This window comes from Crocodylus porosus, unplaced genomic scaffold, assembly GCF_001723895.1.
Source record: "Crocodylus porosus isolate Cpor-Errol unplaced genomic scaffold, CroPor_comp1, whole genome shotgun sequence".
NCBI classification, from domain to species: Eukaryota; Metazoa; Chordata; order Crocodylia; family Crocodylidae; genus Crocodylus; species Crocodylus porosus.
In genome coordinates, this window is record NW_017728915.1 from 34951051 (window position 1) to 34978958 (window position 27908).

At 42.5% G+C, this 27908-nt stretch overlaps 1 protein-coding gene across 1 annotated transcript in view; it reads left to right on the plus strand.

Moving 5' to 3' along the window:
• Positions 1 to 27908, plus strand: part of CDH13 (cadherin 13) — a 758015-nt gene that overhangs the window by 610393 nt on the left and 119714 nt on the right. The window contains exon 8 of the mRNA XM_019535944.1: positions 11564 to 11704. Within this exon, the coding sequence (XP_019391489.1) occupies positions 11564 to 11704 (141 nt within the window). The remainder of the gene's footprint in view (positions 1 to 11563; positions 11705 to 27908) is intronic.

The window sequence follows — 27908 nt, forward strand, 5'->3', positions numbered from 1 at the left end:
CAAAGCAGAAGTGAGACTCCTCGCTGCTGCCCCCGGGTGCCATGTTAAAGGACCGGAGCACAACAACAAGGTGCTAAAATTCAGACATAAGCAGAGGTGGATTCTCCTGGTGCAGACACTAGGGAATATAGTTCAAAGTTCACTTCCCCAGGCAAACCCTGGTGTTGCTTTTGCAGGGAGGGGGTGGGCAGGAAGGAGGAATGTCGCCAAACAGAGGTGGGGATGGAAGAAATGTGTTAGGGAAGGGTCAAATTCTGATGCTCTGAGCAACGCTGTGGAAATCGGTCATCCTGGAAGTTTCGTTAATCATGTTTGGGCCTTACCATTGTCACAGGGCAACCCAGAAGGAGGAAGGTGGCTTCAAGCTGCCTCAGCTCCCTCCACACCTCCCTGTGAGTCGTATGCCCTACAGCAACCAATTTGACACTCAACTAATGGGCGCTGAACGCACTGCCCACTTACCAGTCAAACGCACAATCTACGGTGTTCTTTAAATGAACAAGTAAGCAGAGGCATCCTTTGTCTTTTAGGAGTATTCACCCAAGGAAAGCCTGCTTGTCCGGAAAAAATGGCAAGCGTTCATTGTTCACTTGCTTTTGTGTTGAAATGCATGTTTGTAGCAATGGTGTGCCTGCTTCTTAAGCATGCTACAAGCACTACTGCAGATGTTCTTGAACTCGGGTCACCCTCCTTGGGTAGGCAGAGTAATTGAGAGTCCGGCTGAATGACATACAAGCACAAGGGGACTCTGTTGCATATGTCAGAAGCTCCGTGATAGGTGATGTATCACTCTGAATGCTTGATTGAGATTTAGTCCAGGTGAAAAAACAGCCCAATATACTTATTGTCTGTGGCTGATGGAAGGTTTTTGTGAAACCATTTTGAAGGTGACTCAGTTTAAGATTTTTGCACTAATAGTAGAGCGACCATGTGGATTGGCTATATAATGAGGGATACTCTCCTGCACAGTGAAGCCTTCTGTGCTATTTTTATTTAGAAACTAAAATGAAGTGGTAGGCTGTTTTAAAAGAAGATGCAGCAATCACTACATGAGAATATTTAGCAGAAGCCTAATTTGGGTGTGGCTTATTGGCATGGGAATGAATTGATTTTATCCGGGACATTGAGGTGGTCATCATGGACAGCTATCAGACTTCCGATGGTACTTAACACTTGTCTGTTCTCCTATTTCCTAGATCAGGAATCAGTGTTTCCCTATAGATTTCTAATATTTTGTCAGCACAGAGTTCCTTTTGCTGTGATACAGTTGAGAATTTTAATACCCTGGGCTGCCTTATTCAAAAGTGTTAGGCATGCAGTTGTTCTGCACAGGCCTAATTTATGCATAATGATCTAGACAAACTTCAAAAGAACACATGTAAATGCATCTAATTAACTTTTTGCCTGCACAATGTTTGTATCTGCATATAAAATACAGTACTTGTACATAAATATCAGGCATGCACTCTACCTACACTTTTAATAATTCAATTTCTGAGCCCTTATGCCGTGTATTTTTAAACAGCTAGATTGTAAATAAATGTCAGATTTCTCTGGAGAGAAAACTGTTTGTCACAGGATCCTACAGATGTACAAGTCCATTGTTCTGCTTTAAGTATCTGCAAAGTATGCACGATACAATGTGCTAACACTTTTCCCCTGGGTATTACTATATGCCTCTGTAACTTTATCGCAAGTCAGTTCGGGGATAAGCCGGTCAGGCTGTGTGTTCTCGCTGGCCACCTACTGGCAGAGGAGCAGCATGCAGCTGGGAAGAGCAACACTTGTAAATGGCTGTGCCACTCCTGTTTTGACATGGGTCAAAACTGAGGACAGTCAGGACCACCTCAAATGAGATGTCTGTTTGCAGCCCTAGAGATTTCTTCTTAATGAGGAAGGGAAGCAGGTGTCAGTCATTTTGGAGTCACAATATTTTTCCTTCTAAAGCCACTTCAGTCTTGTTCTTAGTCCAAGTTAGACCTATGACCTACTTCTCTCCTGTGGGTAGTTAACAGATATTGATTTTGGTGATAGCAGAAATACCTTATTTCTTTGATTAAACTCTAGACCTACCTTTGAAGAGGTTAAAAAAATGGAAATTGGTGAGCTAAACAGCATTTATATTACAGCATTGTTTGGTTTTTTGTATTTGTCAACCTATCATTCAAGCTCTTGATATACAGTCTGCCTCTCTATCCCTCTTTTACACAGCCATATCATTACTTAAAATTAATGCTAATGCTACTATTATTTAATATTACTATTATTATCATTTTAAAAGCCTTCTATGCTAATAGTCATTTCACTTCATTTTTTTTTTATTCTGCATTTGTCAAAATTCTGGCAGCAGACCCTGGAACAATAGACTGAATGTTGATATTGTTAGTCAACAAGAAGAATGATTATGTTTTAATGGGACAGATTCAATACTCACTACTTGCAATTGTCCTCTTAAATGAATATGAGCCTTGATTTAGCACAAACTGAAATTATTCAAATCCAAAGAGCTTTTCTTATTGGTGAGCATTATGTTATAATGGCGTAAGTAGCAACCAAGACATGGAAGCACACAATGAATAAGTATATAAATACACCGCTTATAAATAGAGTTATGAATAATCATTGATGGTGTTATCTCAGAGAATGCAGCTATATTTTTGCAAAATCATTCAGATCTTGCCAGGGACACAAAAGCAAAATGTCACTAGGCACTGAATTAATGTGACTTGAAAGGATGCTTAAAATATACTTAAGAGTTTTTAGTGTTCAATTGGAGTCAGATGGAAATGTTATGTCCTCCTTCAGGTTACTGTTTAAGCACCTTGCATGCCCCATGTAACTTTGGGAAGTGCTGTCATCCCCATTTTACAGATGGGGTCTTGAGGCACTAACAGAGTCACTGATTTGCTAAGGTCTCGCCCTTCAGAGTTGTTATTCTCGCTGAGTTTGTTGAAATCACTATCAAACAATTTATTTATAGGGATGTTTTTAACTATTATTTTAGTCCTGTTATTAAAGCATAACTTATGGAGCTACAGGAGCATCACTGGTCTCAATTCTGGCTCAGGCTCCTCCAGTGAAGTTAACGAGATTCTGTGACTAAATGCTTCCTTCCGTTCCACATTTTGTGACCTTTCAACTCTGTCATAACTACTGAGAAAAAACTGTGCCTGAGGGTAGGATTTCCCTTCAGAAGCTGGTGACCATGCAGAAGCCAAGCAAAAGCCCAGCCTGACTTTCAGTTTTGAGGCTGATTTTTACCAGGCAGTAAGAAAAAGAAACCACAGCAGCAATGAAGGCAGACATTTTTATTTGTAAACTAAGGGAATTGATGTGGAAATCACTGGCACACTTCTAACATGGAGCCCCCAGTACCATTTTTACAGTTACTTAAAGAACCATCAATATGCTAATCAAAGCCAAGAAGCCATGACATTGGTGATATAACACATTAATTTTACTGTGTCGAAGAACAGGCACTTGGTCTAGCATATGAACATGAAGGACTAACAACACAGGATTCTGAACAGTATTCCTCTTTTCCACCTCTGGAGTTATGCCAGTGCACTGCTATTCTTCTGATCTGGCTTTCCATCTCTAGGGAAGAGTGTCAAGGGCACTGTTATGAGTTAGGTGTCCTTGAAGGACATCAAAGTTGGTGTCTAACTATCCTTTGTGCCTTTGGAAAGAAATCTCTGAAAACGACTAGCATAGAAATTGCCAAACATGCTGAGTTGGATGGCAGGTTGATGATGTAGACAAATATTCAATGGCATATGACAAGATCACTTAACGACCTTTTCAGTTCCCCTCCTCCTCATCATTTCCAGTGGACGAAAGCCTCTATTAATGAGTGTTTTCAAGAACGTATTATGAGCTGAGACTTCTAGATTAGGAACATAATCTAGAAATTATAGATGAGCCCCCAAATCCTGGATTCAGCTTGTCTTGAACTCTGAAGAAATAGTTGTCTTGATCCAACTGCTAATATAATTCAGACCCAACTCCGGAACAAAAGTATTCCCCAAGTACCGACCAGGATTTCTATCCAGAAATATGTTGTCATAGTTTTCTGAAAACTGTTCCAAGAATGATTAGATTGGAATGAACAGAAAACATCGTTGCAGGAAATTGGCAGTCTAAATGCGTGCAGTGGCTCCATTACTGTAATAACTAGCAGGATTTCAGTTTTCAGGTGAGTGGGTGGGCACTTGGCACATGGATCGTAGGAATATTACAGCTTCACTGGTTTTCCCTCGTTGGCCACCTCTATCTTTTGTTCAGCTGTCAGTGACAAAAAGGGGATTTCGGTACAGCCTGTTTATGAAGAGTTTTTGTATTGTATCTTATGTGTGAATCCTTAATGCTTTATCTGAATTTTCAAGACATTCAGAACAAGTTCTCTGGCCAGTATTTTCAAACTTCCATCTCCACTTAAGCACGTAAGTGTTCCCATCTTTGACTCAGGCCGAGCACTTGCAACTCGCTTCCAAGTCATTGCGACCTGCAAATCCTTTGGCTCTTTGAAATCATTTCTCTTTTATTGGAGAGCCTAAATCTGGATGAAGGTACCCAACTTCAGGCAACTGCTAAAACTTTTGAACTCTGTTCTCTGTGACAGAGCACAGATTTCTCATTGAGGACCAGGCACAAACAGCCAGACTCAAATTTTTTGTCCATAATTTTCTCCACAACCAGATAACTTCAAATCTTCCTTGACTGCATCCGAGTCTTGTTCTCAAATCTTAAGCAAAGGGTGCATCTTGGAAGAGGCGGGATCTCCATTCACTTAATAGTTTGGTGTGAGTTTATTCTGTAGTTGAGGATGGAATTTAAAATCAGTATTTGACAAAATCTTCCTCTTTTATGTACTGATTATTAACTTGTGATAGAACCAGATCTGCCAACTGTACTCATCAAAGGGGATACAAATCCATGAGGCTTCATATAAAGACCACTATAGTCTACTGTTGCATTGACTGGGAACTAGGTCCTTATGCCTGGATTCGATACAATACTTCAGAACATCCCTAGTTCAAGCAAGTAGTCCTATGTGCTTCAGCCTCGTTGGATATGCAGCCTTAAAGCAGTAAAGGTGCTGGCCACCCTCCGCACCCACTGAGCTGAAAGGATCCTATAGGTACTTTGCACTCTAAAGGGGTTAGTTAGCACCTGGCAACATTTAGGCCTATTCTTGTTTCTGATGGGAAATGTAAATGATTTTGCTTGTACCTCTTAGCTGCTGTTAGTTTTCTTCCTTGAACTGTGAAGAATAAAACTCAGCACCGAACTGTTGCATCTGATTTCACTATTTGCTCGCTAAAAGTTATCATTTAGTTTATTTTAACCATATAGATGGGTGCCGAACCATTTATTTTCTTTCTGTTGCTATCGCATCATGCTGGCTTTGTCAACCATTTAAAAGTCTGAAAGCCTCTCTGGCCTCTCATTGCTACCAGAGCTGAATGGGTAATATGGAGCCAGCAGGGGCCTGAAGTCTGCAGTGAATATTAACATTGGTGAGAATGGCATTAGATGGACCTTTGAGTGAAAACATGCCAGCTGTGGTTCACCTTTCTTTGCAGACCAAGCACTTTGCCAATCAGCCTGCAGTGGTGAAATGATGAAAGGGCAAATTTATGGGGAAATGAATGGGTTTCCTGCTGTAATAATACAGACTCTCTCAGCGCCGGTATGTTGCACACAACCACAGTTGATAAATAAACCAGCATACCTACAGTGACTTAATGCTCATTGATTAAAATCATTATCCCTGTCTATTTCATTCAGAGTCGTTACATATTTATACATTTAGCTTAGCACTGTCTGATGATATTGATTGTAATTTTTGCGAAATGATGTGGTTTGCTCAGCAGTGTGACGAGGATGCAGCGAATGGGGCAATTGCCCCAGGCACCAAGTTGGAGGTGGGCGGAAAAAATATGGCTGCTGCTGGCACTGTGCAATTGCAATCACAGTGGCAACCAAAAGTCACTGCTGTCAATGTGTCCTCGGTGCCAGGCTGCATCCCTGTGCTTCTGGGTTAGGCAGCTAAGCCAGTCGCCTGGGAGCCAGCAGATCTGGACTCTGTTCTTGGCTTTGCCATTGCCTCCTGTATGACTTTGGCCATTTGACATCACTCTCTGGCTCTTCTTCCTTTTCCATTTTTTGCCTGCTTCACATGTGAGTTATAACACTCCCGCCTCTCAGAGTTATCTTACTGTTTGTACAGCACCCAACGCAGCAGGACCCAAATTCCCATTGAGCTTCGAGGCACTATTCCAACACAAAAATTAATACACATTAACACCCCTTGTTTCTTTTTTAGGGTAGAGACAGTATGGGGCATTCATCAGAAAGCCATGTTTTTGTGATGCACTCCACTTTAATAGGTCCATTCCAGCTATTTGATCCCCAAGCTAGAGCTTTACTAGAATTTTAATAAATGTACTTTCTATTGCACATATTTTTATTTAGATAGGAGAGAGAATCAGTAACAGTGCAGAGTGATAGGAGCTCTATCTATGCTATCATGTGACAGGTCTTATCCTTCTTTCTATTCCTCCCTGCTATGCTTATAAGCGTAGTACACACTTCACACAGGCTGGGGGGAGGCTGTTAATTAGTTCAGTCTAAACTTTCTTAGAGGCATGCAAGATGCTGGTATAGCTTTGATGGTTTTTCTTCTAAATGCATCATACCTAAATAATTATGTTTGCCCCCGGGTATATATTTCAAACAGAATTCAGTAGACACAGTGCTTACCCAATGTACTGTTGTACATTTAGTTTTGTTCAGACCCTCATCTTCTTTATATGAACCTACCCTGCTCCGGGAGCTCTAGCACACTCAAGTGATAGCTGATTTATCGTGTGTGTGTGTGTGTGTCCCTCCATGTCATTTATAACTTATTTATTTAGAAACTAGTGCTGGATTGGCACCGGTACCCCAGATCTGAACACTGCACAGGGTTTGGAAAGTTTAGATCTGAATTCACTTTTTTCTTTTTGCCTAGTCCTAAATATAAACATGTAATTAAGGATTTCCATTCTAACACCAAGTATTTCAGTGCTAGCAGTATATTGTTATAAACAGCAATAATAAACCAAGTTTTTAAAGGGGTTCATAAAACTATTTTGAAATCATTTGTCATTGCCATGCAGTTTCTGACAAGAACCAGCCGCAAAAAAAAGTTTAGTATGCTTCAGCTGTGTGTGTTTCCTGGGTCCGAGGCAGATATTTCATGATTTTTCGTCAGCTAACAAGTCCCACTTTTACTGACTTGGAGATTTAGATAAGTAACTTAACTTTTCATGGAATGCAATCACTGAACCGGCTGAGTTTCAGCCATATGCACCTGTTGAAAGTCAAATGTCACTTAGTCAACCCTGTGTATACGGTATGGCCTTGTCAATCACTTTGGAAGCAATGGTTGACTTTCATATGGTGTAAGACTGATGCATTTATTGCAGTCATCCAGTGCAGTCAGTTCCTTTTTGACCTTATACTCTTATTTAAACCCAATTAGCTTTAATCTTTAATTGTATGCTTGTAAACACAAACTTTGGAGAGATTTTTCTAGCTTAAGCATGCCCTGTTCTGCAGCTCCTTAGTTTGAGAGTAGAATGTTATTTGATATTTAATATCACATTCAAGCACAAATCGGAGGGAGTGAGGGATTACTAATGCATATAAAAAGCATAGGAAATAAGAATAAATGTTCCTACTAGAAAAACATAAGGTGATATTTTCCAGTTATGAAATTTATGATGGATGTCCTGTCGTATAGATGGTACAATCACACAATAATAGATGATGATTCGGTCCACCCTACAAATATTCAGGACTCTCTTTACTGAATATTTGGTTCATAGTCAAATCACTCTTAGGACAAAATACGTAGGACATTTTCCCATCTTATCTTGAGGCTGAATTATTCTCTGAGCAATTTCAGATCAGTGCTTTTGTTCATTCTCCCTCAATCACTATGGAAAATTGAACAAGTCTTCCTTTGCAATTATGCCAATACCATATAAATGCATATAGACAAGTTAAAATATCAGGACAGTGTTACTCTGGCAGATCCTGGATTGCAGAGCTCCCCTTGTCTTTCTCAAGCCAGAAATGCTGGCCAGATCCCCCACATAGAGTTCTCCTTCAGTGATGTTGTGTCTGTCAATCTTTACAAGGCATTTACAAATTGAAACGTATATACATTCTAGCAATTGTGATAAATTTCCATTTCCTTAAAATTGTTGAGAGGGAATTTATTGGGAGGGAGAAAGGAGGCTCATAACTATGCCTTATACAATAAAAGCTGTGTTAACCAGCATTTTACTAACCGGGTTACTCTATTAAACTGCAACTTCCAATATCCCCCCAGTACAAATCCTCACTTCAGCAACCGGAATCTTTCCCGAGTCTATCTGGCAGGCTCATCAAGTATTTGCACTACAACTATGGCACTGATTTCTGTATAACTCTGGGGTAACCAGAATTTTTAGATAACCAGCACCCCACTTACACCACTCATGCCCGATAGCAAAGCTTTTACTGTACTTTAAATCATACAGGCACAGTTAACTACTAATAAATCATAGAAAATTAGAGTTGGAAGGGACCTCAGGAGGTCGCATCTGGTCCAACCCCCTGCTCCAAGCAGGACCAGCCCCAACTACATCATCCCAGCCAAGGCTTTGTCTAGCCGGGTCTTCAAAACCTCCAAGGATGAAGACTCCACCACCTACCTGGGGAGCCTGCTCCAGTACTTTACTACCTTCCTTGTGAGAGAGGTTTTCCTAATATCCAACCTGAACTTCCCTTGCTGCAGTTTGAGACCCTTGCTCCTTGTTCTGTCCTCTGCCCCCACTGAGAACAGTCCACCTCCCTCCTCTTCAGGTAGACGAAGGCTGCTGTTAAATCCCCGCCTCAGTCTTCCTCACTAGTGAGCGAATAGGTTGATTTATGCTACTAAAGTAATCCTAGGATTACAAGCAAGAGGTGTGAGGAATGCTGTAAAGAATCTCAAATGCAGTCTCTTAGTGTAAAGAGAGAATCTGCTGGGAATACATTTCTCTTAGCAGGCTAGGTTTGGAGTTGCTTTTACTAGCACAGAAAATATTTGGTGACAGGAGAAGATGTATAAAGTGCTGTATAGCAGAAAAGTGTGAAGGATTCATAATGATATGAAATGCTACTCAAAATTCAATGTGGTTTTTTTTTCCTCCCCCATTCTATTGCGAGGTTGAACGTCGGGCTCTTGTCACAGGAATTTCTGCTGCAGTATGCACAATTTCCCTGTATAAATGGGCTTGTTTTCAATGCAAAGCAAGCCATTTTTAAACCCCAAAATGGCCAATCCCTGAGCATAAATGGGCCTATTTGTAGAGGGAAGAGGGGGAGTAAAGACAGCTTATAACCATGCAGCAGTACAGTTTTACAAGTCTTCTGTTCAATAACAGCACCCCCCCACACACACACAAGATAATGAAGAAAGCTAAGTTTGGCAGGGAGATTACACTACAGCCTACAAGAAATGGAGAACACATTTTAAAATGATTTTCTGTAAGGCTGTACATTTTGCCCGGCATTGTCCTTTAAAGCTTTGTTAGCTCATAGACACTGCAGTGATCTGACTATACACAAAGCTATATACAGGGATAGAAATATCTCCCTTTTTGGGTGAATTCCATGTCAAACACTGAAAATAACATTTGAATTCCTAGATGGAGTCGTGGGGATGGAGAGGCTTTCTTCAGGACTGGCAACATTTTAAGGCTCAAAGCTGTAATTTTTCTATAATACTATGTTTTTAGTGTCGAGCATCCTCTCAGTTTGGACTGCCTAAATCGTTGAGGAGTTGGCAGGCAATGACATTGTTTGGTGTTGTATGCGCTGATCCGTGGATGTCCGTGGAGCCTCTTGCTGGTGCTCCACCATGTTTTCAGAGCCGTGCATGGGAGGGTGTTTGTACAAGAGGTGTCCTGTCCTAAAATAGAAAGCTAAAGTACACATTTGGAGAACCCGGGCAATCAGCCGTTATCTACAAAGTAGCCAAAGTTCAGACTGGGTACCCTGCGAACATGCAGTAGGTAGAACAACGTCTTTTTATTGCTAAATGGCAAACTGTTCACCGGCAGGGCATGAATTTCATCTCTGCCTCCAAGACTGTACTGCACCAGAAAAACTGAAAGCTGAAATGCTTCTTCCGTGTACCAGGACACTTGATAGCAGTGCCATAAAAGTTTGGACACATGGCCAAGTTTGAACCCAGCACTTAATGCCATGTGCAGATTTCTTCATTCCCAAAAACATGGAGGCCAGTCCAAGGCTAGAGGAGCCCCTATAGAGGTGTTCCAGCTTTGTACAGCTTTTTTTCCCCCCAAATCCCGGATATTTGGGCTCCACACTGCATTGTAGTTTTGTCCCTTGTGCAGAGATGAGACTTTTCTGGGTTGTTAAAACTATTCAGATCTGTATTTGAGCAACAGCTAATACGCCTGTCTGGTACTCCCACAGCTTAACTGTGAACCTGTCCCATCTGTCCTCTTCATCCCCAGTGCATCACATATGGTCTCCCGGCAAGTTGGTCCTACATGAATCAGTAATACGAACGATGAAAATCTTTCTTTCTATTAGGGTCCCAGCCCTGCTTCCCATGAAATCCATGTTGAATTCACTATGGGTTCAGTGATTGCAGATTCAGGCACCAAGGATAATTTCCTGTGATGGTATATAATGGTCTGGTCCTATGATCCAGCAGGACACCATACTTGCTTCTGTGCCCTCCCAACAGAAGTGCAGTGAATTAAGAACACTATAGCTACCCCACTATAACACTAGTGGCGACATGTTGGCTTTTAAGTCACGGACAAAATTGGAAGGTGGGAGAGGTTGATAGTGGTTTCTGTTGCAGCTGATGCCTGGCACTGTCTAGGTTGTTGGTTGGGGCGCCATCAGATTTAGAGATTATGATCACACCATATAAACTGGATCGACAGATGCAATGTGCTAACATGGCCATATCTCATCCTTTTGTGGAGTAAATGTGCCAGACATAATGTCGTTAAAATATTGCTTTCCTATTTCTTGTAGTGATGCAAACTTGGATTATCATGTTAAAGATGATGTACAGAGTGCATAGGCTTTGTACAATAAATATGGTTTATATTCAGCATGTGGCACTAGGATCTAACTACTAAACTGTCATAACATTGATGAATCGTGGCTAAATACTGGTGTATTGAAGTGAAATTTTATCCTGAAAAGCAGGGGGTGTATGAATTTCTGTCCTATTTTACCATATGTCTGAATAGTTGGATAGGCTAGACACTGTTGACAAACATACACCCATTATATGCAACTTCATATGATGATTTGGCTAAGGTTTGTCCTCACACTCACTGGAGCACATAATGAAGCCATATGTCTGTATTAGTAAGACACTGGCTCAAATTAATTATTTTTAGTTGTATTTGATCAGACTAAATTACATTGTTTTATTGTTTTCTCTTACTGTAAAGTAGAGGAAATTTGATGTTTTTTTAAATCTATTTTTTTTCAGACTATGGACAGTACAAAGTATGAGCTGATTATAGAAGCTAAGGACATGGCTGGTCTCGATGTGGGATTAACCGGCACAGCAACTGCTACCATTCTTATTGATGACAAAAATGATTATGCCCCCGAATTCACCAAGAAAGAGGTAAGGCTGAACCCTCTCTGTCTTATTAACTTTTGCAATTAGTAAATCAGTTAGTTTCTCAAGGTATAATTTTGCATTAGGGGAGAGCGGAACAAGTAAAGGTAGTGCTAGTATATCAGAGATTATTCAGTGGTCATGCTAATTTGAAAAGCAATTAAAAGTAAAATATTGTTTTCTCATCTTGAACACCTGATTGTGCAAGACCAGTTGGTTCTGGCTTTCAGGGGCTCTATGAAGCCAACACACAGCAAGCATACCCGAGCCCATCCTAGTGTCTGAATAGCGTTTTGGCCCTAGGGGCCCTCATCTCCTCCAAACCCAACATTTTCTACCTCATTTAATTCTGGGCCCCATAACCTATTGCTTTTTAGTTCAGGGTGACCTACTTTCCCCAAAATTATACCTATCCTAATTTCTTCCTCCCTTACATAAATATACTTACATGCATCATTTAAAATAATTTCCAAAAGCAAAAAGTACCCAAGCTCTAGCCCAGCCTTTTCAGATGTAGGCTAGGGGAGTGATCATTTGTAAATTCAGTGTGCCCTGGGGGAAGAAGAGTCCCCTCCCTTCAAGCCTCCTAGCTCCGAGGTTTAAAATATTATGAAACTTAGACAAAATCTGCCTGTTTTGTCAAGAAGACCATTTCAGCCCTTTCCTTTTGTGACAGTTGGTTTTGACAGTTTTATAATGAAAGCTCAAGTCCTTAAGGCTTTAGATTTCATCTGTTATGGGGGAATTTTCTCTCTTCCAAGAGGAGTTCTGCTGACCGGCGCTGGGAGCCTGGGAAAAAACATAGGTGGTCGCTGCCTCTGCGAGAAGGGAATTAAAATTTTTCAGCCCCGATGACCAAGTTCTCTGGTTTCAGGCAACCCACCTCTATCTTGCAACCCCCAAGAGTACAGATGATTTTTAAGGGCTCTGCCAGTTGGACACCCCAAAACACTTGGTTTGCATTTGGGCTACAAACATTTCTCCAAGCTCTGCAGCTCCTGCAATTAATTCCAGATGATAGGAAGCCAGCATTGTCGATGCTGAATTTAATGCTGTTTTGAAAAAGGGCAGCTCCACAAACCTCCTATTACAAACATCTTGTTTTCATCTTGTCCTGCTTTTTTTTTTCCCTTTCTGGTTTAATTTTAGACATTTGATGGTGATGCATTTGGAAAAGAGTGATTGTAATTTCAGTGTAATAATTATTCCCTCAGCAACTGCAGATCAAGGTCTCAGATTGAAAAAGGAGGCTTCAAAACAGCTTTTTTTTTGTAGTTAAAATAAAGTTCTATTACTAAACATTGCCAGCAACACCAGGCACTTTTAAGAAAAATATTTCTGCCAAAGCTTCACTGAACAATGCCACAGACCGTCTAGGGCCTGATCCAATGCACATGAAGTTAATGGAAACCTTTCTACAAATTCAAGTGGGCTATTCATCAGGCCGTTAATCTTGTTAGAATAATTTTTTGGGATCAGGCCCTTAATTCTATATGAGCTATTTCATTTGGACTTTTAATTAAGGTATACATAAAATCTTACATTGTTGTAGGCTCTTTTAAGTGAATAATTACTAATCAGTAGGAGGACTCGCCATATTAGGAACATGAAGTCATTCATATTGAGGTTTTATATGAATGTGTATGCATGTTTGTGTATAGATAGATAGATAAATGTTTTATGTATAAATTGTGGTTTTATATACTCAATTTGAGGCGTGTGTGCATATGTATATATACATATATGAAATATAAATATATATATTGTATATATAATATATATCAAATATGTATGTGTGTGTATAGATAGATAGGTTGAGATTTTATATAGTCAAATTGAGAGTCAAATTGAGGTGTGTGTGTATATATATAAATATATATATTATATAAAAATGCATATATATAAAATTAGCCCCAAAAACTGCATATGGGCACCCAGTATTAATAGCTTGTTTTTAAGAAGTTGCAATATCAAAGTCCAGTAAAGCAATACAACCCCCAGGTAGTTCACACCTTTGAAAATCAGACACCTTAATACAAGTTAACCACCCAGGCTGGAAAAGTTAGATTAAATAATTGTTACTACTTGTGGGTAATACTGATAGGTCCTTTTTAATTCAAGTGTCCTTATTCTTATGCTATATAACTTATTCTTGAGCACTTACAAACCAATTTAAAATGGTAATGCTTTGTAATCAGACATTTCCCCCTTGGTCAAGCTATTTACTGAAACAAAGCCCAGGCATGAGAAGCGCAACCTAATGCCTCCAGGATTTCAATTAAATAAGAATTGCCGTTAGATTGGATGGCTTAGAAACATATTAGTAACTTGTAAGTCTGAGCTGGCCAACAGTGGGGTGCGAGGGGGGAGCACTGTGATGAGGAAGGGTTAATGAATTCTTGGCATTATGCCTGTTTTGTGGTAAATTGTATTTTTGTGGGCCCTGTATATGGGGAGAAACTGTACTTTGAAAACAAGTTAGAGGTTTTTTTCCTGCTCAGGGTCTGGAGGGTTTATTATCTTCTCTACCTTTGATCCCACATAAGCCTAACTGGGGGAAGAGGCTGGGGGGACCCTGGTAGCCAGAGACCAGTGTGAACTAACAAATGAGGAAAATAAGGATGACAGGATGTGGATGCTTAAGTAGGGTTCCTAATGTCAGTATGTGCATGGAGAGTCACTTGATGGGCTCCTTGGAGAGATGAGTTTGGAGAGGAGTCTCTAACGGTGTGCTCCGGGATCGGTCTTGGGAGCCCACCTTTTTAACGTTCTCGTTAGTGACCGTGGTGCAGGAGCTAGGTTTGAGTCTATGAAAATTTCAGATCATAGGAATGATGGGAAAAGGTATGATCAATACAGAGGAAGCTCCAACTCTTGTCTAGGAAGAGTGCAAATGGAGCTGAGGAGCTGAGCTATGGAAATGGGAGGAGGTATAAGCGTATGAAGTAACTCACTTAAGGACCAATAACAAGAGCTCTTGTTTATGAGGCAACAGAAGAGGAGAGGGACCTGAGCGAACTGGTTTGTCATTGACCTGCTGGGGTTTCTGGGTTTTTTATTTTCCTCTCAAGCATTTAGCATAGGTGAAAGCTAAAGGAGGGATTTTTGACTAGACTGCACTGGTACTCCTGTTGGTTTTCGGGTATATGGTGGCCTGCAAATGCAGGGAATGGGACTTGGTGCCTGAAAAGCTCCCCCTTCCAGTCCTGTGTTTCTAGGCCTGAGCCTTTCATTTCCAGACAGGATTTACTGTCGAGGCCCCAGTCTAGGTTGATAAAAACTATAGAAACTTTTCTCCTACTGGAGTCTTGTTTGGTGGCCTTTGTGGTGTGTCCTCAGTTTCTAGCAGAGAAGTCGGCCTCATGTCAATTCATGGCATAGTTGGAACAAATGAGCAGCCTTAGCAAAGGGACTTCAATGGCCTGAAAGGGCCTCTGGCTCAGGACGCCACTTTGTGCTCATCTGTCAGGGTGTGTCCTGGGGATTTGTTTCCTCAAGACCTCTGTTCCTTTCTGAGCCTAATTAGGAGTCGGGGCCCAACCTCCAGAGGCCAGTGTTAGGGAGCAAATTTGAGACTCCCTGGAAGTTTAAGCACATATTAGGGAGGTGCCTGGAATCTCGGTGCAAATCAGAACTACCGCTCCACCAGCGAGGTGGTCTCCCTGTGGGTACCCGGACTGGTCAGTGTACCCGGCTGCTGTCAGCACCGACTTGTTCTGTGGCCAAAGAGGCAATCCTTAGTCTAGCTGTCAGATCTGACATCCTGGTCAAGGGCAGGGGGAAAGGATCATGATGGCTCTTTAATGCTGAAGTAATTGACACTTGCCTTGACTTATTGTTTAAGACATCAAGTAATTGCATTTAAATGTTTACTGCGTGCCACGTTTCTGCAGCGCGATGGATTTGAATTTATGTATAGGCCATTTTATGCAGACTTTCCTAACAGCTGACAACAATTATATTTAAAAAAAGAAAAGAAAAGAAAAGACAGATTCTGTGGGATAGCTTTTGAAGCAGAAAGCTCAAATGCAGAAAATCTGATTATTTGATTTATGAATGCTATCTCTTCTTTTATTTACTTTGAGCTTGGCTGCTTTTAGTATTGGTTCTTTTAGTATTGATGTGTTTTTTCCCACTATCTTCCTTCTCTTTAAAGATATTTTCTAACAGTCCCTTTTTCTCTTATGAAACAAATACATATTTACTGCCTTGTGCTGTCTTTTGACAAAATAATTTCTACTGAAAATATTTCAACAATAAATAGCTTTTGCTTTTCTTTTTCATGGTGGCACGCAGGTGGTAGCTCTATTTAGCCTTCTTTCTTTTCAGATGTATGTTCTTCAGCAGAGACTACCAAGGGCCAAAATTAATTTCTGATGTAACCTAATGGAAGCCAGTTGCACTATAGCAGGAATCAGTAGCAGATCCAGCAACAGGGCAAGGCGGTGCAGTGAGCAGTGGGTGCTGAAGTGCCCCAGCTGATTGGGGCAGGGTCTGTCTGGAGCCCCTGCCTTCATATGGCGCTACAGCCCAGAAAGTGCAAGCTGTACTGTTCGCTCTTCCTCTCTGTCCTCGTCCCCAGTGAGTTCACTAGCAGCAGAAAGGAGGGGATGAGTGGCAATGGAAGCACTCGCCTGCTGGGCTCCAGAGCAGGCCCCACACAGAGTGCTTATATGTGGTACATCCAGAAGGGATTGTGACCACCCCACCACACCCTCCAGATCCACCTCTGCCAAGGATGGCTCTAACCTGGAATATTACTTGCTCAGTACTTGGTAAAAGTAGGCACAGTATTTACCACGATGTCTGGGCTTGCATTAAGAAATCCAAGTGCCATTTTGTATAGTGTTTTTTCAAGTGTTTTCCATTTTTGTGGGCTTGCTGCTTCACATGAAGTCTAACAACTTTTAGACTAACAACTGGAGTACTGTGTCCAGTTTTGGGCCCCCTGCTACAGAAAGGATGTGGACAAATTGGAAAGAGTCCAGTGGAGGGCAGCAAAAATGGATAGAGGTAGGAGGCACAGGACTTCTGAGGAGAGGCTGAGGGAACTGGTCTTATTTACTCTGGAGAAGAAAAGACTGAGAGGGGATTTAATAGTAGCTTTCAACTACCTGAAGAGGGGTTCAAAACAGGATGGAGCTAAATTGTTCTCAGTGATGGTAGATGACAGGACAAAGAGCAATGATCTCAAGTTGCAGCAAGGGAAGTGTAGATTAGATATTACGAAGAAATTTTTCTTTAGAAGAGTAGTAAAGCACTGGAGTAGGTTACGCAGTGAGGTGGTGGAATCTCCATCCTTGGAAGTATTTAAGACCTCACTAGACAAAGCTTTGGTTGGGATGATCTAGTTGGGGATGGTCCCACTTTGGTCTGATGACCTCCTGAGCTCCCTTCCAACACGAATTTTCTATGATTCTGTAATTTACTGTTTACAAGATGCGTTAGATGGGTTAATGGAGGTTTTTACTTAAATCCTTGGTGCAAGGTGATGTCAGTTTTGTTTGATTCTGGGTGTGTTCTTGCAGATGCTTTATGTTTTGATGCGTGGGTCATCTTTACTCCTTCCTTCCCCTGATGAGCTCTGATTTTACAGTGTATCATAAAAATAGATTTGGGACACAGACCTGAAAAGGTGATACTTTTCTATCTTGCTGCCTATCCTGTTGTACAATGCTGCAATAGCCATCTCATACTCTTTGGTCCAGGCCACTGATTAGGGTCAGACCCCTTGGCACTTTTGGACATCAAGCTCCAAATTAAAAATGATGTGAATGATTAGTCTGTATCAAAATGTCTATCCTGTTCAATTCAATACATCTCCTATACCCCCCTGAATATCCAGGTATCTGTGCAGTGGGTGGCATACATTCAATGGTTTTATGCATCAAAAGGCAGCTCACAAACTTTACCCTGTTCTTTCCAGAGGCTTAACTTAGTTGAACTTAAATGCATAAAAAGAGCATTTTGTTGGTAAAAAGCACTTGGCCTTGACTGGAAGGTTAAATAAAATATTTCAGAAGCTCCTCTCTGGCTAATGCCACTGTTGGTAGTATGTGATCAAGGGCTATCAGTGCAACATCTTCTGGATGCTATGGGCGTTTATGCCCATGCTCCGGGGCGAGGGGACGGGGGCTCTTTAATTAGAGCAGCTCTGAGATCGGCCTTTAAATAAAGGGTCCCAAGTGCCTTGTGTATCAACATCCCCATGCTGAAAATAGTTAAGCAAGGTAGCAGATATGCACATAATAGTCATCACGTAGGGATTCATGCAGGCCAGCTGTCACACCAGGTCATGGGCGGCCAGATCTGAGGCCACTCAGGGATCAAAGTGCTGAGCAGTGTCAGGAGGAATGAGCAATATCCAGAGACAAGGAAAGCCAGGAGGTTGGTTTGAAAATGGGGTCTAGGAACAAGCCAAGTCAGGAGATCAGGCAGAGAGTGGAGTCAGAGGAGAAGCCAGGTCCAGAAACCAGGGGATCAAGTACAGAGCAGAATCTGAGCACAAGCGGGAGGCAACAGCAGAACAGTCTAGGATCAGATTGAGCCCTGTTGTCCAGACACTTCTTGTACCTGCTCAGGAGCTTATATGGGGGAAGCGGAGGGTCAGCTCATCCTAACTTGCCACTCTTGTGGCAGGGCTTGCATGGAGAGCTAGGCCTTAATGAAGACATCAGGCCAGCTTTGCTGTCTAGATGGGCAGCCACAGAGTGGAAGGCTGGGATGAGCAAGCTGTGCTGGCCAAGCTGAGGCCCTGTGTTCAAGGCCCTGGCCTGACACCAGCTTTGCATGTAGTTCACACATATATAACTGTAGCATGTAACAGTGGAAATGTTTGGAGATCAGGAAACTGTTTTCTGGAAACTCTTGAAAAGTCTGCCCTTCTTTGTTTAAAATTAGTCTTAAAAAAATCTAATTTGGGGAGATATTAGTATATACAGAAATACATTTTTGTGTCATGAAGAACATTTGGGATTTCTTTCTAGCCAGTTCAGGCCTTGGACTCAACATATTTACAGTAGCAAGGGAGTGCTAGGCTGGAAGTAAGTAATGGACCAAGGCAAAGAGCAGAAATTGATCATTCTGGAAAATCTGACATCTGACTTGCCTACCTCAGGATATTCAAACTGCTTGGGAATGAATGACTTGGGCTGAGTGACTGCTAATGGCGCTGGGAATTGTTTATGTACCCAGTGCATTAAGAAAAATTATGATGTTTTTTTCTGAGCCACTTTGTCACAACTGGTGACAAACTACTGCAGTGATGTGTGCCTGAAATACTTGGACGCTAGTCTCTGGCTAATGCCGCTGTTGGTAGTCTGTGATCAAGGACTAGCAGTGCAACATCTGCTGACTGCTATGGGCATTTATGCATATGCTCCAGGAGTGGGAGGAGGGAGCGGATGGCTCTTTAATTAGAGTGGCTCTGAGATTGGCTCTAATTAAAGCATCCCAAGTGTCTCGTGTATCAACATCCCCGTGCTGAAAAATGGCAGCAGGGGCGCTTTAACTAAGGCTCATCAAACAAGCTTTAGTTAAAGCACCCCCACCACCATTCTTTAGTGATACATGAGATGCTCGAGTCTGCTGGAGCGTGCTGTAATTACACTGCTCGTGTATAGGTGCCCTATGAGCTGGCAAGCCCATCTCTACGTTTCATATTGTTTCCCCTAAAACCATTGATTCTGACAAAACACCAGTATTCTTCTTTTCCATAGGTCCAGTGGAGCCCATTGGCTGAGGTTTCCTTCAGTGGTTCCATTGTTGTAATAATAGGAGCTTTGCCCCTTCTGCCCAGCCCTCCTCCCTCCTTGCAAACGGGCTGAAGAACCCACCTCCAGCCTCCCACGTTCCTGCAAGGCACATAGGCCCTGGTAAGCCACGGGCCTTCGTTGTATTCCTTAGTGCCCAGTAGTAGGACTTCTAGTAAAACCGTATGGCCAAGCTGTCCCAGGAACCTTTTGAAATGGAGAGTCTCCACTGGGAAGAGCACTCCATCGTTATGGTGATACAGCCCAGGTTGCATTACCTTTCCACAGTAAGCTCTGTCAAATGCTGGGAAGGAGGAGGAAAAGGTGTGCTGCTCTAGTGTGATAATATGTTTTTTGAAGCGTGGTTAGTAGATGGCTTTTGACTGATTACAGCACGGCTTTGGGAAGTTGAGATGTGAATTGCAAATATTACCCTCCGTACCACCCCCACCATGTGCACATGTGAGAGAAAGAACTTACATGTGGATCCCCTCTATAGAAGTTTTGGTTGAGTAAAGTTGAATCTCTTTTGCTTTCCTCCATTGAGTCCCTCTTCACGTCTCACTTCCCAAAAGAGGAAGTAAGGACTTTCAAACCTTTCTATTTCCTCAATAAAAAGGCATTTAAACAGCAAGAGCTCTACAGCATCAGAAGAGTCGATTTTGGAAACCTTTTTATTATAGCTGTTTTATAAATGTATTAGACTCTAAACAAAGTGTCCAATTAAAAGCAATATTTTTTTTTTGTGCGAGGCAAGGAGTCTCAGGAAGGGTACAGTGTTACCTAAAAGCTCATCTATGTCCATCCCAAACTATGTAGTTGGTCCACTAAAAGATTATTACGGCTAAAGCATACCATCATTGTTTTTTTAATGATTTTTATTTTTGCCCTCTTACAAATCAATTGAAATCCACCTTAATTTAACAAAACATCTCCCCAGTGAAAATAGAGATATTTTAACTTTCTGAGGCTTTTGTGCCCTCTGAAGAAATAGTATTTGGTCGCACTTTGTATTAAAGGTCTATATAGCTTTATACAAAGTTAATAAATGATTAATAGATGTCAATAGGTTGCCACATATAATGCTGCCTTCTGATACGGCCTTGGCATGTGTACCCATCTTTTTCTGCTTCAGAGGATATGAGTCTTTTGGAGCACCACCTAGTGCGACTTGCTCTTTACCTCAAGCTGCGAGATCTGTGTTTCTGTTCTGGAGTTCCCTAGTTTGGTTCCTAGCATTAGCCAAGATGTCTAGTACCAACTCATTCATAAATGACCGAGCAGACCGCTTTGATGTCCATTTGTCTGTAGAGCAGTAAGTGCAGGGCACCTAAACTAGTCTTAGGCCTTCTCACAGTTCCCTGTTTCCAGAAAGTGATTTGCTGACTGCTTGTCTCTGTATTATGCCACCGAAGCAGCACATATCTGATTTAGCATATCATTGTCTCAAAACCATTTAAGAACGCTAAAGGCACAGGAAATGACCAGGCCCCAGCCTCTCCCTCCAACTCTGTGGTCTACCAAAAGAACTTGTCTTTTTTGCCTTTTCCCTCTATTTTGATTTTAGTTCCTGAATATTATCTGGTCATGAGATGGGTGAGCACTGTTGCTGATGAAGTAAGCTTGCCCATGGCTTGGAATGTCATTCTTTTTTATTGTTTCCCTTTCAAACCTTTTCCCTGATTTTTACCTGTGGTGCAGAAATTTTTATCCAGCTGTTCATGCAACAAGTTTGTGGAACACAAAAGAGATTAAGTAGTCCCGTAATTGATTTATTTGCATGCTTTCATGTTTAAGCCCGGGGCAAAGCTGCAGATGTATACGTGTTGTAGGTAGATTCCATTTACAAAGTGTCTATTCGTTTAGTTTACAAAATACCTATTAGTCAAATTGAGAGCTATTTATCAAATCCATGCACAGGGAAGCCAGTATCTCTGTTGTAATTAACATATTTTTATTCCACATTAAGTATGCATGCATTAAAAATCCCCTGCAAAAATAGCACATTGTTTTAAATTAATAGTGAAGGTCTGATTTAAGCTGTGCCACTTTCCCCCCTGCTTAACAGTCAGCTTTCATTATCAGCCGGGTTTTAAAACCGAGCAATTAAAGTTCTTCCTGTTTGCATGGTATTTCATACGGCAGTTTTGTAGTGCAGAAATTTTCAAAGTCACATTAGTGACTTAGGAGTGTAAGTCTCATTTCCAAAAGTAATTTAGACACTTAACAGTTAAAGTTTAAAGGCATTTCAGTATCTAAAGACGCAGATAGGCCCTCAGATGTTTCTGAAAATCTCACTATATGCTTTACTCACACTAGAGTTAAAAAAATCTGGCCTTTAAAACCCCATTGATACTCATTACGGTTGTGCGAAGCTTTGATAACCGATTCAATTTGGAGGAGATTTGGCCCAGTTTGGTGGCAGATTCTCCAAATACAAATTGAATTGGGAGACCCAGTAAAACGTCTGAATCAAATCGGAAGCCTCCAAATCGATTCAGAGACATGCGGCGCCAATTCGGAGATTTGGCCATGGACTAAACAAGCACACTGGACATAGCTGCCTCCTCTAGCTGGTAAGTCTGTTGTGGATGGTGGAGACGGGAAGGAAGGGGCATGGGGGGGGCAGATCAACATCCCCACAGCGAGGGAGGGATTGGGGCTGGGATAAGCTGGGGGGGGTGGGACTGGGGGGCTCCTGTCACTGTGCACCAGCGGTCCGGGAGCTACTCTTCCAGTGGGTCCTTGGGCGACTTTCACTGCCAGTCAGGTGGAGCCAGGGCTGTGCTCTGGGCTGCGGCTGAGGCTAGCCGCTGGAGGGTAGCCCTGGCTCCACCTGCCCCACGGAGCACAGCCTGGTGGTGGGCTGCTGGGGCGAGCTTCCCGAATCACAGCCCAGCCCAGCCTGCCCTGCGCAGATCTGGGGGCACATGCCCGCTCCCATGCCCTCCCGGACCGGCGGCATGCAGTGGTGGGAGCCCCGCGCCCCCTTGTCCTGGCTGGGCAACTTGTCCCAGCCCCAACCGCAATCCCTCCCTCGCTGTTGGGGCGTTGATCTGTCCCCTCCATGCCCCTTTCCTCTCCCTTCCACCTACCACAGCAGACTTACCAGCTGGAGGCAGCTATGTCCAGCGTGGTCCATGACTGCTGCCTGTTTAGTCTGTGGCCGAATCTACGAATCTGTGCTGAATCGTCTAATCCAATTTGGCTGAATCAAATCGGGAAAGTGCCTCTAATCACCGAATTGAATCACTGTCCCTCCGAACTGGCCAAATCCAAATCTGAATTGAATGCTTGCCATTTTGCACAGGCCTAAGGCTCATTGGAAATTGTAGTCCTATGTCCCTGCCATTTCTTAAAAATGATCACATGGAACACTTCTGTCCATGATCAGTAATGATTTTCATTGATATTTCTGCATTGCCATACGGATGCACTGATTGAAGATCATCTGAAACATGCGTTAAAACAATACGGCTGTCCGGAGACTGAAGGCCCTTTTCAGTTATGCCTCCATCGTGTTTGCATGATGATCTCCATTATCTTCCACTGGAGTCAGCAGGAGCTGAGTATGGTCCCATCAGGAGAAATTCACTGCACCTTGAGTGAACTCCAAGGCAAATATTCAGCTGCAAGGGCACAAATGGGAGTTAATTTAGAGAGAGGGAAAAAGTGGGGAGGACAGCGGAAGATGAGTCCTACCCCTGCTGCGCGTTGAGCTGAACAGGTTGGAGCATAGAGTAAAAATAGTCTTTGGAAGAGCAGCACTGCTTGTACTCCTCCAGATTCACATTGTGGGCATAATAATTTGTATTCATGCTGCTTTCAGTGAGCTATCTGCAGAACCATGTGAGCACTTTGTTTGAGAACTTTTGCAAATATGTTGAACACAGAGTCTCTCCACTTATCACATAATTAGAGTTGGATGCACTGCGTAGCAGTAGGCAACAGAGTTCCACATTTATCTTCACTTGCGAGGGGTGAGTTTCACTGCTTTGTTTCTCTCTGCCAAGGTCATGAAGTACATGAAGTTTTCTAGTTAATCTCCAGATAAACACATTTCAGCGGTACATAAAACAAGAGCGTGCCGCCTTTATAATCCGAAAGCAATGGAGGAACACATGTATGAGTACGGCAAAGGTTCTGTGAATGGGAATGACCGTTCAAACGGTACGCAGTTGAGGAGTAGCACAAAGATACTTCACCGCTTCCGCAGATCTCTTTGGTTTGAGCCCATACACATCATAAACCTGCGTTCTTGCTGGGCCTTTTTTTTTAACTTTCCAGAAGACTGGTATTCCCTTCCCGTCCTTGATTAGTTGTGATCAGCTGATTTGAGTCATCCTGATGTGAACCTCCCTGCAAGCCCTTGCCTTTTCTAACCCTTTGGTTATGCTTGGAAAGTCAGCAACAACTCAGCAGTAATAACAGCAATTCTCACTACAGCTGGTAGAGTCTCACCACAGCATCGTTCCAGTGCTGACTATCCTCCAAAGACTTCTTCCATCTGCTTCCACTAAGAGCAAATATCCAAACACTGAGAGCAGCAAAAAGCCATAAAACCACAATTTATTGCTCTCTTCTACAAGAACTGAAGGTTAATATGCTTCCTCAATGTGGTCTATGAAGTGTGAACTTTACCATAGATATTAAGTTCTGAATTACAAAGCAAACAGTAGCAGTAACCGTTTTGAATATATCAAGCAGAAATGCATTTGGGAAAGTCATTTGATAATAGAAATTAAAGAAAAAAACAGCTATGGTGTGAAGCATGAGCTAATTAAAGGTAATGGGCAGACTCCTGTCATAGCCCAGCACCTCTAACTCAGGAAAGCTGTATTTAAAAAAAAAATTGTTTGCTTGAACTACATCTCCCATGATGCACAGCAATCATGGGCTTCTGTGATATACTGCCTCTTGTCTGGAAGAGGGGGAGACCATGATGTACCATGGGAGATTGCAGTTTGATTATAGGGTCTGGAACAAATGGACAAGCAAAATGCCACCACAGTATTTTCCAATGGGAATATTTAGGTTTTTGCCGGATTATTTCAATAGTCACATTTTTACCCAAAATTGCAAAATGTCCATGTGAAATGGTCCAGCTGTACCCTTGCACATTTGAGACCTACAAATGAAAGTTGTTATAATGGGTAAGGCCCTGTAAGTGGAGTGCTGTTTATGCCTGTGTGAAGTCCTATCGACAGTGATGGCTTTCTGAGCATGTGTGCAGGTTCGCCTGTGGATTCAATGCCTATGCTTTTGTTCTCATTCCTTAAATACGATGTGGGCTAAGGAATGCAGGACCAATAAGTGAAATAAATGGCAAAGACTAATGTCTAGGCATTGCCCTTGAGATACTGCCAGTGAGAATATTTTTATTTCACTAGCAAAAATATTCTATATGTTAAAATGCTTATATATTTATTTGCTGAAAGGGTTACATGTCTCTGTGTCTAAATTCATTTCTGAATGTGGAATCTGCACCATGCAAAAATGCTAAGAACTCTAAATCTCCTTGTTTGACTCTAGCACCGCTGATTTTATAAGTAATACATGGAGGAATTGTTAGATATGTGGCTAAATATCACACTAATCCCTTGAGTTAAGAAACCCACATTGCTAAAAAGCCTCTGGCATCTGTAGGAGTGCCTCTTTAAAACTAGGATTAAGCAAGATAACCCGCTATAGATCTTAACATATTCAATTTGCACCAGACGAGACCCTATTTTAATAGCAATTACACAATATGTGCTAGTTGGTATGGTAGTGACAATTTATATGACTAGAAGGGATTGATGAAATTGCAGACAGTCTTACAAAAATAAGTTATCTAACTACTTAGGTTGGTCTTTTGGGGAGAAGTTTTGTGACCAGTTTATCAGTTTCTTCACTGACAAGTGAGTTTGGGGTTTTTTAAGGGTTTTTTTTTTTTTGTCAGCAACGCTAAAACTGATTTGGCTACTATGAAATTTGCTAACCATCTGTGCAAACAAATCAAAATGTCAGGATTATTTAGACAAAATATCTTTTTTCCTTCTGCTGTGGAACATTAAAATAGTGAACCAATAAAAATCAACATGTTAAAAGGAGCTGTACACTTAGTCAAGTAAAACTGTCAGTAAGTGCCTAAGGAAGAAGCATATTTGGAAAGCAATAAAGTTCCTATCAGGTTGATCATCTCTTGAACTTCTTGGGATGAAAACAGCCCTGAACACTTTAGTGAAAATAGATTTGCAGATTCATAGGGATTCTTTGCAATTTTGGTATCTATTGAGAAAAATGGTCCAGCAATATAATTTATTCAGCTCCTTGTATGTTCTCTTTTTGGCTTATTTCCATGTCTTGTTTGCCTTTGAGTCCCAGCTGCTTGTTTGCTTAAAGGGTAGCCTTTTCTCCAGCCGGCTGTCTAACAGTCACTTAATATTTATTTGTTTTTACAAATGTTTTCCACTATGTTCCCAATCCATATGTCACAGGGGGAAAAAAAGCAACCAAAAAAGTATAGCCCCATGCTGTGCATGGCATGGACTTTATCCAGGCTTTGCAGTGGGGTGGAACCATGGTGCATCCTCTATGCCCCAATTTTGGCTCCCAGATGAAGTATTAGGTTTATTACTTCCCCTCTCAAGTTCAAGTCCTGTATCTCGGCAGCAGCCCTAGATTTCAGGAGGGCTGAGGAGAATAGTCAGGGAAGCACTGAGGCCCTGGAGGGGAGGGGAGCCAGGTGTCCAAGAAGAGTGGTTGCTCCTTAAGGTGACGATCCTCCAAGCCCAAAGGGAGGTAATCCCAATCAAAGGGAGCAGGAGGGCACAAAAGCCCCCATGGCTCACCAAAAGCATCTGGGAGTGTCTCCTAGCTAAAAGGGAGGCTCACACCCAATGGAAGAGAGGGGCCATCACCAGGGAGGACTATATTGCAGTTGCTCAGGGATTCAGGGGCGGTCAGGAAGGCCAAGGCAGAGATAAAACTGGGACTGGCTTCTGCCGGATCAAGGACAACAAGAAGTCCTTTTTTAAATACATAGGGGGCAAAAAGAAGGTACCGGGTAACGTGGGGCCCCTGCAAGACACGCTAGGAAATTTGGTCGTCACATCAGACAACAAACCTAACCTATTTAACGACTTCTTTGCCTCCATTTTCCTGAACAGCGACTGGTTCAGCACCCCCACCAGGCCCCCCTCAGGGGAGGCGCGCCTAGGCCAAGGGTTAGGGAGGATCTAGTTAGGGAACTTCTGGAGGGACTGGATGTATTTAAATCAGCTTGTCCGGACGATCTCCACCCCTGAGTGCTGAGAGAATTAGCGGAGGTCATTGTGGGACCCCTGGCATGGTTGTACAAGCACTTGTGGTGCTCTGGTGTGGTACCAGAGGACTGGAGGAGAGCCATTGTGGTTCCCATCTTCAAGGAGGACCCGGAGAACTATAGGCCAGTTAGTCTTACCTCGATCCTGGGTAAGTTTTTTGAGAGAATTATTCTGTCACATGTCCACGAGAGGCCAGCAGGGGAGATTATGCTTAGGGGCAATGAACATGGGTTCATCAGTGGCAGGTCATGTCAGACCAACCTGATGGCCTTCTACGACCAGGTCACCAAATCCTTAGGTGCAGGGGTAGCAATGGACATAGTCTTCCTGGACTTTCGGAAGGCCTTCGACACTGTCTCTCACCCTGTTCTCATTAAGAAACTCGGGGACTGTGGTGTCAACACCTACACAGTCCGCTGGGTCGCCAACTGGCTGGAGAGCTGCACCCAGAGAGTGGTAATGGATGGGTCATTTTTGACCTGGAGGGACGTTGGCAGTGGGGTCCCCCAGGGCTTGGTCCTCGGGCATGCACTGTTCAACTTCTTCATCAGTGACTTGGACGAGGGGGTAAAAAGCACCCTGTTCAAATTTGCTGATGACACTAAGATGTGTGGGGGGGGATGTGGGCACAATAGAAGGAAGGAATAGGCTACAATCAGACCTAGACAGGTTACGGGGTGGGCGGATGAGAATAGGATGTGATTCAACACTGACAAGTGCAAGGTGATGCACCTGGGGAGGAAGAACCAGCACCATACCTACCTACCTGGGGAACTCTCTTCTCGTAAGTGCAGAGGCAGAAAAGGATCTTGGAGTCATCATTGATGCCAAGGAGCCCCAGGGCTCCTTTTCCCTCTCCCTCCCAGTATCCTTCCAGAGAGATGGTTTTTCCTCTCCTTTTCTCACCTATCCACAGCAATAGTTTCCTTTTCATGACCCAAAAATGACCCAGATGTTGATGGCTTTCAGAAGCCCACCTACACTCTCTGCCGCCTCTTTTGTAATTGCCTGTTGCGCCATTCCCATATTTTTTTTTTAAAAACTAGATAAAATGGACATTTTAATCTTCCTTCCTGTTTTCCCTTTAAGGCATCTTTCTTCTGGCCTTTGCTTATCTTCTTTGGCTTCCCTCAGGCGTACACTGCAAATCTT